Here is a 15,572-nt window from a genome sequence, read left to right as displayed (position 1 = left end):
CACGAGACACAGTTTCAACTCCTGTCTTCACTTGCAACTAAAATGTGGAAAACCTTTTGCATTCCTACCCAAGAGCTCAGCTTTTCTCCAACTCCACACTCTGGAACACACATCCTGCAGGAACTGAACAACTGTGCAAGCATATACACAGCAGCAAGCTCCAAAACAGTAAGTACATGCAACTCTGCATCATGGTGCATAAGAGAAGGTTACTGCTGCACATGCCAGTGACTCAGTGGATGAGAAAAAGATATAGGAAAGAGAGATTAAGAGCATCCAACCTCTGATATGGTGCAATTTTGCAGACCCACAAATATCCATCAAACACAACAGACATCAACTCCTAGTTGAACTTACAACATATGAACAGGTATCTGCAAGTAGGTTTTGGTTTAGATTTGATTCCTATTCAAAGCACCTTCTAAGAAATGGTTTGGGTTCTGTTTTGTTTAGGGAGACAGGAGATATTTTTCTGAACTTCTCAGATGTAATTCAACTAAATCCTTAATAAATGTGTGCAGATGCAAAAAACAAAAGGAAACAGACCTTATTTTTTTTAAATTCACCCTTGATGTTGTCAGAAAAAGGCCAAGTAGCCAGAAAGCACAGACCTGAGGAATTTCTCTAGGAAAAGGAGACGTCCTGGTATCAAATCTGCTCCATTCATCTTAGACTGTTATGTGACTTAAACATGGCTCCCATCAGAAGTCATGAAGTGGAGTGTTGGAGACTCGTTCTTGCTTATTTCTTACTGTATCTCTCCTGTAATAAACAAGACAACTTATTTTGCCCTGGTTCTCTGGGTGTTAGTTCTGGTACAACCTGGAGGGACAGTGCAGAAGCAGGGCCAGTCTCTTGGGCAATGCAGTTTTCAGGTTGCTTGCCATTTCCAGGCAGATCCACATTTGTTGACAATAAAGTGAATTAGAGAGGCAACAAGGCATGTATGAGTCATAAAATGGGTCATACATGAAAACAGCTTGAAGCTATTAATACCTGAAGTTGCCACTCAATAAATAATAAAAAGCTGGTCCTAGCCATACAGTGACATTTCAGATCTTCTGGGAAACGCAGTCTTGGCCTGGGTAATTTTCTTAAGTATTATTGATAGAAAAGGGGTACAGACAGCATTTAATATTTGCTTATGTACTGATTTTTATACTGAAACACATGTCTGACTCTGAAGATTAAGATCTTTGGTGCTTTGCTGAAATGAAACCAGCAAAATCCTTCATCTTGAGTAAGGAGTACAATGAACTGAGGGTCATGTCTCAGAGTTAATGTCAGAAGCAAACCAAAATACATGAAAAACTGGTGCATTAACTCCTTGCTTCTGTGCAGTTATCCTTTATCTACCTATGAAATAAATAAATGCAAGGCAGCTGAACATACGATTCCATAAAAGGACTGAAACAAAAATATATTTATGCTGTATTTTTTCTGAAATAAAAATGCTTGGCATGTGTGTTTAACAAGCCTGTAAACCATTTTTTTCCATTTCAGATACTGTGTTTATTAATACCAGTGTCAGTTTCCAAAATCATACTCACTGACTGAGCACCTACTCAATATTTTGGATGTTTTCACCCTTGCTCATATGTAGCCTCATGTCTTCTTTCTTATTCAAGCCTGCTCTGAAAAACAATCTGTTTTCCACATGTGATTTTCAGTAGAATTCTTCATTATAACATTTGGGCTCTTCACAGACACCAATGAATGCTTATTCATAGGAGTCCTGTGTGGTGAAGCATAGTATCTTCATTTCACATGTTAGGACACTAAGCGGAAAAAGAGACATGCACACAAGTTAATTCTGGCATGTTTCAGCTTTGGGAAGGCTGATGTTAAGACCTTATTGATGAAACATTATATTTTCTCTATGTGCATTAGAAATACGAAGGCCTTAAAGAAATTAAACGAACACCCAGAACAGGATCTCTGAGTCCTTCTGAGTGGCAGTTAGTGTTTCAGAAGGGTTGGGAGCTCATATCTATTCTACCAACCTCTTCCACTATGGGATGAACCAACAGCTGGGGCTAATCCATTACCTTCTGGGTAAATCTGTAATAGACAGGAATAAAATGTAAGAGTTGCATACGTCTACCGGGGGGAAGCTTTTTGTACATAGGCCCAGCTCCATATTCCCTGCTTCTCCCTGTCAGCCTTCTTTTTTCCCGGTGCTCTGCAACATGTACTTGCTCTGTTTCAGTCCTGTTCGTAGCCCCTGCCCCAATCCAATTCTCAGTCCCTGAGTACCTATAAATTCCACTTTTATCTCCGGTTCAAACTTCCATAGTTTCTCCTTAATCTTTACCTTTTTGGTCCACCCCAAAATCTTTTAGGTCTTATACAATATCTATTTTCTCTTACTAGATCACTCCCTCTTCATTCTTGTTTTGTCTGCCAGTTCACAAAAGCCTGCTGCAGCACCTTCACCAGAGATTCAAAGTGTCTGCCTTATCAGATTCACCAGATTTCTTCGCTGGCCCCGTTCTGTTCTTCAACAAGACAACCTTTATTTACTTCTAGTTCCATATTCTCATCTGCCAGTTTAATTTTTAATAAAGTTTTGCCTGGTGTGATTTTTGCCAAACTCTTTAGAACTAACACAGAAGAAGCAGGATTCTAGAAGCAGAAGAGAGACCATTTTTCTCATTCCCAATGTAGTTGATATGGGTTGTACAGGCAAACTATAAGTTGAAAGGAAAATGCCTGGACTGCTAGTCTCAACGGGTTTTTATTAGCCATTCAAATTTGCCTAGGTACTAGTAGCACTCCTGTGCAATCAATACCAAGGTGAATATTTAATTATCAACAGGGATGAAGGGAGAAATTGCATCCCTAGCAAGTTAATGAACAATAGCAAATTGGGAGGGGATGGGGATATGCAGAATGGTAGATATGCTGCAAAGCAAAGCTGCCAATCAGAGGGACCTCCTCAGGCTGGACAAGTGACCCAATAGGAATCTCATGAAGTTCAACACTGGAAAATGCAGAACCAGGCATCTGGGACAGAACAGCTCCCTGCAGAAATACAGAAGGGGCTGGACAGCAGCTCTGCAGAGGATGACCTGTGGGTGCTGGTGGACATTCGAACAGGAATCAATAGCGTGCCCTGGCAGCAAGGAAAGCCAAACACATAGTGGGCTGTACTAATAAAAATATAGACAGGAGTTTGAGGGCAGGGCTTGTTCTCTTCTCCTTGTAAGACTGCTTCCAGTCTGGGGCTTCCAAGTGAAAGAGAGTCTTTGACAAACTGGAGCAAGTCCAGTGGACAGCCACCAAGATGAGGGGAGGGCTGGAACAGAAGACATGAGCACATGCTGGAAGAACTGGATTTATTTATTGTTCTGAAGAGAAGACTAAGGCAGGAGACATCTGAACAAACTTTGGGCAAAGAATGTTGTGATTATACATTAGGAAAATTTTTTTAACAGTAAGAGTGGTTCAGCACTGTAGCAGATTGTCCTACGTGGATGTGAAGTCTCCACTCCTTGGTATCTACAAAACACAACTAGATAAGAGCCTGAGCAAATTGATCTAACTTTGAAGTTAAGCCTGCTTTGACAAGGATGTTGACCAGATAATTTAAATAGGCCCCTTCAAACTTGCATCACTCTGATTCTCATCTCTCAGTAGCTTGCCTCAGCCCACAGTAATAATTGCAGAGGAAGTCTAGTTGAAAAGCTGTGCAGCTGTGCAATGAAGCAACCTCACACATTTCATCAGAGAAGGATGCTTTTACAATCAAGTTGATATATAATCACTAGGAAAGGATGGAACATGCATGACACATGAAATTTTATATGATTTAGCTATCAAATGCAACAAAATATCCCACCATGAATAGCAAGATGCTACAAGAATATGTAGGTTAAATTTGAGGTTTAAATGTGATAACATCCCCATTTACCAAGTATCAGAGCTATATCTCTAATAAAAAGGTGTTTCGGCTGTCCTATGGAAAAGGTGGCTGCAATGGTTTGTGTTGTATTTTGGTGGGGTTTTTTTTGCATGGGTATAGCAAAATTTTCTTTTCCCTTCAGGATATTTAGAAAGTTGTGGCCTTTTTTGTCAAAATGTTGTCAAAAAAGTTTACCTGAGACAATCACCTAACATTGAAAATGTGAGCCGAAGCTGAACAATGTAAGTACCTAAAAAAGAGAGGAAACTAGGCAGACTTAGCAATAAGTAGTGTTACTAGAACTGTGTGTAAATAAAGTGGAGTTTTGCTTTGAGGTGTTTAAAAATTTCTCTGTAGCATCAGATTTATTTCCACTTTTTTTTGGCTTTGGGTTTGGAGTTTTTTTAATTATTATTTTTGAACCAAGAAGAAATTGTAATAGTAACTTATCGATGTGCAACTTGCTTTAGCAAGTTTGACTTAAGCTGCAATATGCCTGATACGCACTCTCAATACATGCCTTTTACAATTGTATTGGTACTGGTATTTTTGCCATTAAAACTTTCAGCTGTGTTATTTTATATGGATTACTATCTTACCACTTTTCTCCATGAACTTAATTAGAATGCTCTCAGATATTTAATATTATGTCAAACCACCATTTTCAGAATTGTCATGCTTTTTCTCTTATTAAACTTTTGTAGATGAAAAATTAGGATTATTTTTCTCATAGCATGGCAACACAAAGCTATAAATACTTTTCAACCCTTACATTTGAAATAATCCAAACCACGCAAAACTATTTCAAGCTAATAAATGTGCTACAGTGGCTCATATGCTGGTAACATACACATCTTTTCTTGCTTGTGTTTATCAATATGGATGAAGGAGGATTATCATTATATTGCGAATGAAAGAAAACAAAGCTGTTCTTTGACATATTAGCTCTCCAAAGATATCTACATTTGGTGCACACTCTCAGCCGTGCTGTGCTTTGCACAGCTACAGCTTCCTGGATACAAGGATTATGTGATATGTAATTTGAAACAGGGACCTTGCTGTCAAGTCAAAGTTGTAACTAATTGCAAAAGCAGGGAACACTTATTTGAATTAATTTTCTTTAGATGCTAGCTGATACATGTCATTAAAAAATAACTAGATGCTGCTTGATCAAGGTAGCTCAGCAAAATAAATGTTCTAAAAATGTTTACCAGCTTTATAAACTGAAAACACAGATGACAAAGTATTATGTGACATTTTATTTTTGCCAAAGATCCAATTTTATAGTACTTGTCTTCAACAGTGAAATTAAATGATGATTTTAGAGTTAGCAACTTCTAAGCTTCCATCTGTTTACAGATCAACTTGAAAAGAAAAAAGCTTCTAAAAACTGGAATATTTTATGGATTTATGAATGAATAGATCTTGTCTCATAAACATGAACTACATTAAAAGTGAAAAAAAAAAAAAGGAAAGAAAAGAAAAGTAAAGAAAAAGTGAAATAGAAAGAAAGCAGTAGGTATTACATATTCCAATTTTAAGAGGCTATATGTAAAAACCACAGTGGAGGCTATCTCAAAAGCGTATTATGAGTTTCCAGTCTTGTGGTTTAAGACTTGGATTCTAAATTCCATCCCTCATCTTCTTCTGCAGCTGCTGCTTTATGCACAGCATCTTTCTAACTCTTTTTATTTGGCATGAGCTGAGACTTTTCCTGTGTTGCAGTAAGTTTCCCTACCCCTGCCTAGGATGCCCCTTTGTAGCATCCTAGAAAGTTTTCAATAGTCATGTCCTAGCAGAGCAAATCGGTACTGAAGTAGGCTGCAGTGACCAAAGCAGTGTTTCTGCATGATAGCAAGTAATAAAATAAAAGGAAGGGAAGACTAGAAGTATCAATCAAACTGGACATTTGCACCACAAGTTGATGAGACTGAAAAAAAAATCTAAGCAGAAATAAAGCTTTTCCCTAGGAAATTGCTTAAAAGCAGCTTCCTTATTTGCATGGGTCCTGAAGGTTTTGACAGTCGACAGCACTGTGAGAGACCAGCACATGAAAACAGAATGCAACAAATTCCACCCATGTTGTCTCATTCAAGAGACTGCACTCTTGAACTGTTGTAGACTGAATAGTTGTGGACTGAAATTCCACCCACTGAATGTGAAGCGTTTACATGCATCGCTGGTTGCAGTTAGTCACCAATTGCTTGTTTAAGAAGTCCTTTTAGTTAATTCTGGCTTTCAACGTTTACTGTTGATTTTTATTTTTAATAATGGCTTCCATGCACTGAGGAAAAGGAAGTCATCTTTTCTTATTTACATAGACATTGGCTATTGTGTCAGTAGTTAACACTATCACTGCAATAATTGGAAGACCACTGCAATTGTTATGTATATCTATCAAATAGGATTTATATTTAGACAGTCATATTTAAGCTCTGTGTTTTCTGAGGACTAGAAAAAGGTTAAAACAAAATGCCCAGATCACTCCTGAATCCAATATTGTTATCAATGTCTTATCAAGGAAGAAGATTAGCATACAAATTGATGATCTTGTCTCTAACAGGTACTGCTGTAAATATGTGGTAAGCTAAATTTGGCAAGCAGTAGCTTAGATGTCCCTAAATGCGTACCAGAAGAAGAAATATCTTGATCCAGATGATGTAGGAACCTTCCAAGCAACTGTAATCTGAGTTTGGCAGAAAAGCAGAAGTGCCTTGCCTTGCCCTGCCTTGCCCTGCCCAGTGTTGCATTGATTAGTGTTCCTAATGAGATGTGGTAAGTTATGACCTTCTGCAATTCACAGAAAAGGCCACCCAAATACACAGGGATAGTGTAAAACCTCGGATGTGACTTCTCTCTGTACAGCAAAGTTTACAAACAACCCCTATAATGAATGCAATGAAATCAGCAGTTTAAATGAGAATGGTGAAGGACAGCATCTCCACTCTAATCTGAGTTCTGATGCCTGAAGAGATAACAGGAAACTCCCTGCAGACAGACTAGGGCGCTCACGATTAGTTTCAGTGTTTCATTGTCAACAATATCAAATTACCAAAATTACCTAAATCTCCATTTGTTAGAAAAACTGGATACACTTCAGTTGCAGGACTCTTCTCTCCTATGCTTGTTTGGAGCTATGCCTTAGCTCTGATCAGCCTTTCTTGTTGATTTAATAAAAACGCTGGCATTTGATGTTCACTTTGCAGTTGCTGAAGGAAGTGATGCCAACAACTAATGCTTTATCAGAGCAGATATGGCAAGCAGTGTTTGTTGTTTCAATAGCTTTAGAGCAAGAGTGATCAAGGCCAATGAAACAGAATCAATTCCACATCTTCCTCTAAAGGGACATATTGCAATATCTGTTTGAAGGGAGATTACAGATGGTGACCCCTTGACTCTTTAGAAACAGGAGATGTAAGGGTGGGATTAATTTCATGAAACTCGGACATCGCTGGGCATCTATCTTCATCCAGTAGATATCTATACCAGAATGAGCCGCATTAGCCATCTTTTATAGTATAGAAAGAGAAACTTGTACTTTCAGAGCCTAATGCACCTGATCTATTTAAATTGGATACCTTAAAAAGAGATAATGTGTGTGTTTCTTTTTGTGCCTCCACAGACTATAAAGGGAGTTCCTGTGAAGGTTTGATGCCATTGTCCATGCCGTAGGCCAATTGAGGTGTTCTAGGTAATGACCCTGACTGACATCCAACTCCTACTTCAAAAAGGTATAGCTACACAGTAAGTCCTGTGTCAATATCCACTTGACTCATCGGACCTTATGGCCTTCAAATGGCACCAGATGCCTAAGGAGTAGAAAACTGAATAAAGACCTAGGTGTTTAGATTAAATTAGATAGACCCCCTCCACATGGGCTACCTGAATAAACATGGGGTTTAGCCATAGGCTTCAAATCCACATGGCAACAACTTGGTATATGAAGCATTTCCTTGATCTGTGGTTTATGCAAAAAATCATCTGTTAAAAAAGTGAAGAAAGTTTTCTTCAATAAGAAGAAAACATTGAAAAGGAAGCTCAGAGAAAGTGGGTGAGAACCATCTCCCTGCCTTGGAAGAAAGGAGAATAATGAGAAAGCGTAACAGCTCCTTTGCCCCTTTCCAATGGTGCCTGACCTTATTCAGGGTCACAAGGAGGCACAGAAAACGTGCTCCTCAACAATATGGGTTGATGACTTTATGGTGCAAGCACACCTGCAGCAGGATCCATCCACATCAGCACATTCTCTAAGAAGAGCTGCAGAAACAACAAAATTGTATTGTACAAGTCCCTCATAATTTTAATGTGTGAGTATCTCAGAACTTTTAACAGGTTTATCTTTTCAACATTTCCATAAGATAGTATAACTCCGTGTTTCCCTGTCTGTTTCATTACAGTCAGCTATTGCTATAAAATTGTCAGAGATATTAGCACAACCTCTGAAAACAGGAACACGCCAAGTGTTTAAGAAACTGCCTGAACACTTCAATTGTTCAAAAGAGGACCTCAGAACAGATTGATGCTTTGGAGAAAAAAAATTAAAAAACCCTAACTTTAAAAACTCCCACGAAACAAAGTCAGGAGACCTCCCTAAAACACTACATTACATAGTATTTCCTCATCTCATGGCATAACTCATTCTACATAAAAAAAGAAAACTTATCTTTCAACTTTGCATTCATTGTATCATTATTTTAATTTTAACATCTGTAAAAAAGCTCTTTGTTTAGGACTCAACATGAACAGCAGGAAAGATTCATAATGAACCAGACAAGGCAAAAAAATTACATATTGAGTTATGTCACTGGGTTTTGGACGGACAGATTCATGAATTACAGCAGGAGAAGGAATCAATGTACATTTGCAATATATCTGAATTTTAACAAGCATTAAAAATTAAAGCTGCGATCATATTCATTGGAACAGCAAGTTTAAAATTATTAGAGTCAGTTTCAGTATGACAATTGGGACTAAAGCTAAATAAATACTTTATTATATTAACCTAAACCTAGAACCTGAGGTACTAGGAGAATCTTACAAACCAGCCACTAAAACTCAGGGAGCAGTGAATGATTTTTCATGCAGCATTGCTGTTTATACACTGATTTGCTCTGCCTCTGACACTCACTACAGACTGACAGACAACTCCCTCATCAGGTAACTGGTAGGTGCTAGCCCATTTTTACCTGCTTTTTTTGGCCAAATTTGGAAGCAGCAACAAACACAGGCTGCAGAGAGCCTGAAGTACAGGCATGATTTTACTTTAGATCTGAGAAATGCAAACTCAATGGTATGACACAGGAATATCACATACTGGCAGAACAGAAAGGATTAATCTTTGCTGTTGCTTGTAGAAATAGATTGAGATAGATTATCCTACTGAAAGGCTTCTTGGTTTTTCCTGAAGAATCACAAGAAAATAACCAGAAATGACCAGAACTCAAATGTAATAGTTAAAAACAAAAGAAATCTTTCCATTAATTTTCTGTAATATCCATGAGTACAAGATTTCCTGTAATAATAATAAACTATTAGTTAGCATTTAATAAAAAAAAAAAATACTATAAAAATACAAGTGAAATTTGAGGAGAATTAAAAACATAACTAGCACTATGTCTTCTCCCTTTCACTGGAAGATACAGACATTGTAAGACAAGAGAAAGGTATTTTAGTTTAGCTCTCTACAAAAACAGCCACAAGGTCAGACATAAAAGGGGTCAAATTAAAGACAACACAATTTGAATTAAATAGGCCCCTTCTTTTTTCTCAAATTCTGATGTCCCATGATTTAGGGACTCCAGAAAGGAAGAGATTGGGAGGGTAAGGGGGAGTTAATTCTTTACAAAATCATTCTTTTCTTTATATATTGTTATGTTCTTCAGCTAGATGTAGAGGCTTGTCATCACACTGCAATAAGAGACAAAGCCTTTTGGTAAAGGAAACACTATTTGAATGACATAAAATATAATTTCAGAATTAATACATATGTGCCTAGAGTGAGCATGATTTTGAATACTTATAAACAAAATCAAGTGATGTTAAAAGTTTTATCACATACAGTAAATTTTGAGGTTTGTGACTGAAAATTTTTAACAAGTTTTTATCCAAATATTAACATATTAATTTAGGCTCCAACCTACAATGATAATTTAATGTCCCAGCCACTTATATCACTGAGTGCAGGATTTGCATCTCAGATCTGGAGTATAACAGGATGATGCAACACAAATACTTCAGTCTTACAAGCCACAGCACCATTCTGTTACACAGAAAGGTAAATGAGAGTTGCAGAGGAGTTTTTCTGGGTCTTAGGTTACATTACTTATGACATAGGAGCAGCAAGCCATATAATAAACTGACCATGATCCATTTTAAGTTTTGTTAGGGCTTTTAAGTTTGAGAATTTTTGTCTTTACCACTCCTCCTGGTAGGTTGTTTCAGTAACTCAACATTTTTGTACTTAGACATCTTCTAATCTCCTGCATCAAACTATTCATTGCCAGACTACACTGCCCTGTGCTCTCTTTTGTCCCATAATTCAACTGATACCAATGAGATTAGCCAAATGAATAAAGCAAACTGGGAATTTATGCATTACAATATTTTTAAAATAACATGTTCTTAAACCCCCTTATTAGATATTTCAATATTTTCCAGACACTGAACACCCATTCAGATAACTTTTAACAGACTATTCATGATTGAATTTGTGCCAAAATATGAGAATAAAGACCTAATATTTAAAATTGTGAGAGTAATAACTTTATAAATACAACCTTGGCAAAATGAAAATTAAAAAAAAATTAAATCTTTTATCAATATAATTACAACAGTACTATGCCTTCTAACAAAAGATAATCATAGGAATTGCTTTGATACACATTTCTTACTACCATATCTGATGTGGTTTATAGAATTATGGCTGGAAGGGGCCATTAAATCATTTTTATAACACTCTATGCAGATAAACAACCTGCATATCCAAGATCATAAACTCGCTTAATTACTGCTGCATTAAGCTTCAGCAGTTGCATATGGTTAAAACACATCTTCAAGGGAGACACCCATCCTTCATTAGAAATGTCAGGAAATAGGGAATCCAGCACTGGCCTTACATATTTGCCCCAGTAGTTGAAATTTAAAAGTATTTTAATTGTATTTTTAAGTGTTTCCCTCAGCTGACTGTTTAAAAATAAAATAACATTAAAAACATAGTTCAACTTCTAGTTCCAGGTGATTCTTGCTTTTATTCCTCCTAAAGTAAAATAGCCGGACTATAGTGCATTTTCTACCTGTGCATTTCAGCTTCACGAACTCACTACTCCACTGTTTACACATCAAAGGTCTGTTACACACTCTTCACCACAGGTTTACACTGGACATTTATGTAAAAAAAATCCCTTTAATCTAGCACAAAGTCAGTCTCACTCTTAAGTCACTGGTAATCATTCAGGATCTTTATACTCTGCCATGTATTCCCTCTTCCTAGAGGTTTTGTATTTGGTTGCACTAAAATGCATTTTGTTTGAACCAATTCAGTTAACAGTGTCCTGGACAGTCTGACATAACTGTTACCTAGCATTTCACCAGTGTTTATTCCATCTGCTCCCCAAAATTGATTAATCATTTACAAAAAGTGCAATCATGATCTGTGGTTTTGGACCAGATTCTGCAACCAGATTCTTAGGCTGAGTTAGCCTGTCTTTGAGAACATACGCTGCTGCTCACAGTAGCACATTATAGTTTGCAAATAAGTCTGGGAGAGTCTGGCCTTCAAGAGGGAAAAAATGACTTGCTTTCATTTTCCAAATTCATTCCATTTCTAGCAAACTCACCTATATCTCCCAAATAAAGAGATAGAGTTTAGGAAAATAAAATGACACCAAACTGTTCACTTTGATTCACTGAAGCCCAGTGTAATAAATTAATGCAAAACTATGCTATTAAAACTGCATGAACATTAACAGTGTGCGTATTGGTGTGTATGACTATGTTTTCTTGGAAGCTACAGTTCTATCAATTTCTACCACTTCCTTCAAAAAATAGTAAAGGTTCTAACAATTAACAATAAATACTTAAAGCAAAGAAAAGTATTCCCCCCTCCCAAGATATTTTAATCATTCTATTCTAGACAAACTAAGCAAAAAATTAAAAAATAAGAAAATAAAAACAAACAAACAGAAAAACAAACCACCACCCTCTATTGAGGGACAAACCCCCTCAAAAATCTTATCTTTTTACATGCAGCATGCCAAATTTATGGTTAATATATATATCACCCTCCAATGAAAAGTGTGGGTTAATATGTACACAGCTCTTAGGATAGATAGCTTATGAAGGTGATTACTGACAAATACTGACACAGAGTCAACTCTAACCATTTGATTAGGGAAGATATTGTGCTTCTGAACTACTTCCTACACAAGCCACTTCTCACACTGTAAAGGAAGCCAGAGGAGAAAAATACTTGTACCATCAGCTAAGAGCTGAACACCCACTCACACCCAGAAACGTGTGATGGTGGAAGTCTTTTTTACTATACGGCAGACAGTAACTCTAATATATTACAACAGGGAGGTAATTTGCCATTCTTGAATCAATTCTGATTTCATGTTTTCCCAGGGAACATTTGCACTCATTATCCAATTTGTTTCTCATTTCTGTACAGTTTTCAAAATTTACAGCTTACTGTCACAGTCAGCTGTGAATTACAGTTTTGCTTTGCTCTTCGGTATTTTTTATCATCTAGATATCATAGATGATTCAATTAAATCACATGGTCCTTTACACAAAAAGAAAAGATTAGGGCATGCAGATTTCCACATTCTAATTCTCCCAGTTCATCTGCTTAAAGTGGTGTCAAGAAAAATTATCTGTCTGTAACATTTACCTGTAGAAGGCTGGAGCAGCAGCTTCCCTCATCCCAAAGCTGCCCTGTTCGTTTTCAAGGTAATAGGGTACCTGTTGGCTGTGATGATGGATGAAGGGTGAGAGCTGGGGCGCCGTTTGCAAGAACACCACTGGGCTTGGTTGAACACTGTTCAGTGAGTGAAATCCTGCCAGACTGCTGGACCCAAAAGATTCAGAAGTTGGGGCATAGCTGAGAGTAGTAGAGCTGTACACGGGAGCCGTAGTACCGAAATCATAAGTGGCACCTTCTGGATAGTTAAAAACTCCTGTCTTGCTGGTCTCCACGTACATTTCGCTGAGCGATCTTTCCAGGGGAATCTTCAGCTGAGGTCTGCTCAGTGTCTCCAGTTCAGTGCCTTGAATCTGGTGCAGCAGGGTAACTCCAGAGGTTTTGGTGTGAAGGGTCATGGTCAGTGTTAATGGCAGTGAGCAAGGAACATATCTGCTTTCACTCTCAACAGCGAGATCGGCAACTGGCAGTCCACCTAAAAAAAATACCAGAACCTATTCTGAGGCTCAGCAGAAATCATGATAAAGCAGCATTACACAGGTATTCCTCTAATCTCGGCAAGGAGGAGGATACAAACAGATGCAGAGGGAGCACTGAAAACACACATTCTCTCTCTCTTCCTCCCTCCCTCCCTCTCTCTCTCTAACTTTTAGGAACTCCTCATCTGGGCTAATATGTGTTACAAGGTGCTGGCTGCAAGCCAGGAGCTCTTGCTTTGTACTGACATTGGTTTAAACATCACTTCAGAAACAATTAGTTTTGGAGTTATACCAAATAATTGTCCCTCTAAATGTTACTTCATTCTTACTAGTCGTTTAATTTTTCACTTCAGACTAGCAACGCTCCGCTGTGACTAACGGGAAAGAATACTTAAATCCAACCAAGGAGAGTAGTCCGGTAGTCAGGAGTATTACTGCCTTTTATTTCCTCAGCAGGCTCCAATCTATCTGTGCTTATGTCTCCTCCTGTTTGTTTAATTCATTTTCATGTTTGCTAGAAATATGTAATGTGTACATTGTAATGACCCTGGGTAGGACTATGCTGTAACTAAGATAAGGCAAAGCAGAATGTGTGTGTGCAAGCACGTGTCTGTGTGTGTGTAACAAGCCTCAGTCAATAAAACTAACTACAAAAATTAAAGGATGCATGATATCTATGTAGAAGAAAAGGTTTATAATATACTTTGGTCAGTAATAGCAACTTGATGTTACTAGACTGTAATAACAACATTAAAAAGTGAGAAAAAGCTTTAGATTAGCCTAGAAATTTCTGTCTGCTTCATTTTAGGGTGTAAAAGCATGAAAAAAGGCATCATTCAGGCTTCGCCACAGGAAGATCCTAAAAGTCAGGAAAAAATTATTTGATTGCGTGACACAGGAATTGAATACAGGAAATTCTTTTCCCTAGTCCTGTGAACAAAAGCTCAGCAAACTTAAAATTTGAAATAAGACTCGAAAATAAATTAATCTAAAATAATCAGATGGAATCATCCTCAAAATAAACTGAAATGCCTCTCAAAGTTATATTTAGAACGAAAAAAAAAGGAGAGAACATAATGAAAAGGTGTGGCATGCATGCTTCATCTTGCAATCTCATTCCATATAATTTTAACTTTGCACAAACCAGTTCTCCTGAACCAGCTAAATGAAAACCTCCATAAACTGTTTCAAGATCTCTAGCTTTATTGCTGTGGTCTGTGGTTTAGTCAGCGAAATAAGTTAGTGCCAGCACGAAACACATTAATATATGGGCTCCAGTTAGTATGTTTCGAATACTAGCAAAGTCTATGCTTAAGCAACTCTACGGTTATTCGGCTCAACCTTCATAAACCCCAAGAAACCGAAAACCTGAATATGCAGGTTACTAACAGCTTCAAGAAACGTTTACTAGAAATGGTTTTATTTTAGTAATAATAATATTTTTTCAGAACTTCCACTATAACAGACAAATTTATTTATACTAGCAGGGTTATTCTGAAGCAATATACATTTGTACCTCCGCAGGCACACAGCTCAGACAAAAGCACACACATAAATATGTACTTGATAGATTTCCCCACCCGCCCAGCCACCCTCCCTACCCTGTTCAAATTTCAGATTGTAGACTTTGATCGAAAAGATAAGCTTGTTTAAATAACACCGGACTAAACATGTCCCCAGTTAAAAAAATAATAATCAGACTGTCATACCCAGCAGTTCAGAAAGTCTTCGAAGAGTTATTCTGAAAATATGCCAGACAGTGTGAGAGAAAAAAAAGAGAGTGTGTGCATGCTTGCATAGAGTGGGCGAACGTGCGTCTGCGGAGGCTCACAAACCGGCAAGCAAGCATAGCTCTCAGCAGCCAGTCTGCTGGGCTACACACACTGAAATGAGTGTCAGGTAAGAGTTTAAGTCAGTCACTCTTACAGATTTCTTCCCATGTTTCAGTAATACATAGAAAAAGCATCATCTTGTATTAAACTGCATAATCCTAGAAATAATGAATCTCCTTGACATAAGAAGTATCCCCTTCTACAGTGTGCTACAAGATGGACTTTTATTTTTTATTTAAAGCATTATCCAACACGCATGCTATGTTAGAATTACTGTATTGACACGTGACAAAATGCTCCAGAATTACAGCTATGTGGAAGGTGGATGATATAAGTGTGCATGGAATTAACTTCTGAGTGTGTCCTGTGCAACATCAGTGCTCCTTGCATGCAGTTTTTTAAAACCTCATTCATTATTTTGGGAGGGGAGTGTGTTT

At 37.6% G+C, this 15,572-nt stretch overlaps 1 protein-coding gene across 1 annotated transcript in view; it reads right to left on the bottom strand.

Annotated features, from left to right (window-relative positions):
* The window catches only part of ESR1 (estrogen receptor 1), a gene marked incomplete at both ends in the record, with an annotated part of 109,063 nt that extends 95,841 nt beyond the window's left edge, over positions 1-13,222 (bottom strand). Inside the window, one exon of the mRNA XM_080615883.1 lies at positions 12,795-13,222. Within this exon, the coding sequence (XP_080472009.1) occupies positions 12,795-13,222 (428 nt within the window). The remainder of the gene's footprint in view (positions 1-12,794) is intronic.
* Positions 13,223-15,572: the final 2,350 nt, after the last annotated feature.

Source organism: Psittacula echo, assembly GCF_963264785.1.
Source record: "Psittacula echo genome assembly, chromosome: 4".
NCBI lineage: Eukaryota > Metazoa > Chordata > Aves > Psittaciformes > Psittacidae > Psittacula > Psittacula echo.
This window is presented reverse-complemented; position numbering and strand designations above follow the sequence as displayed.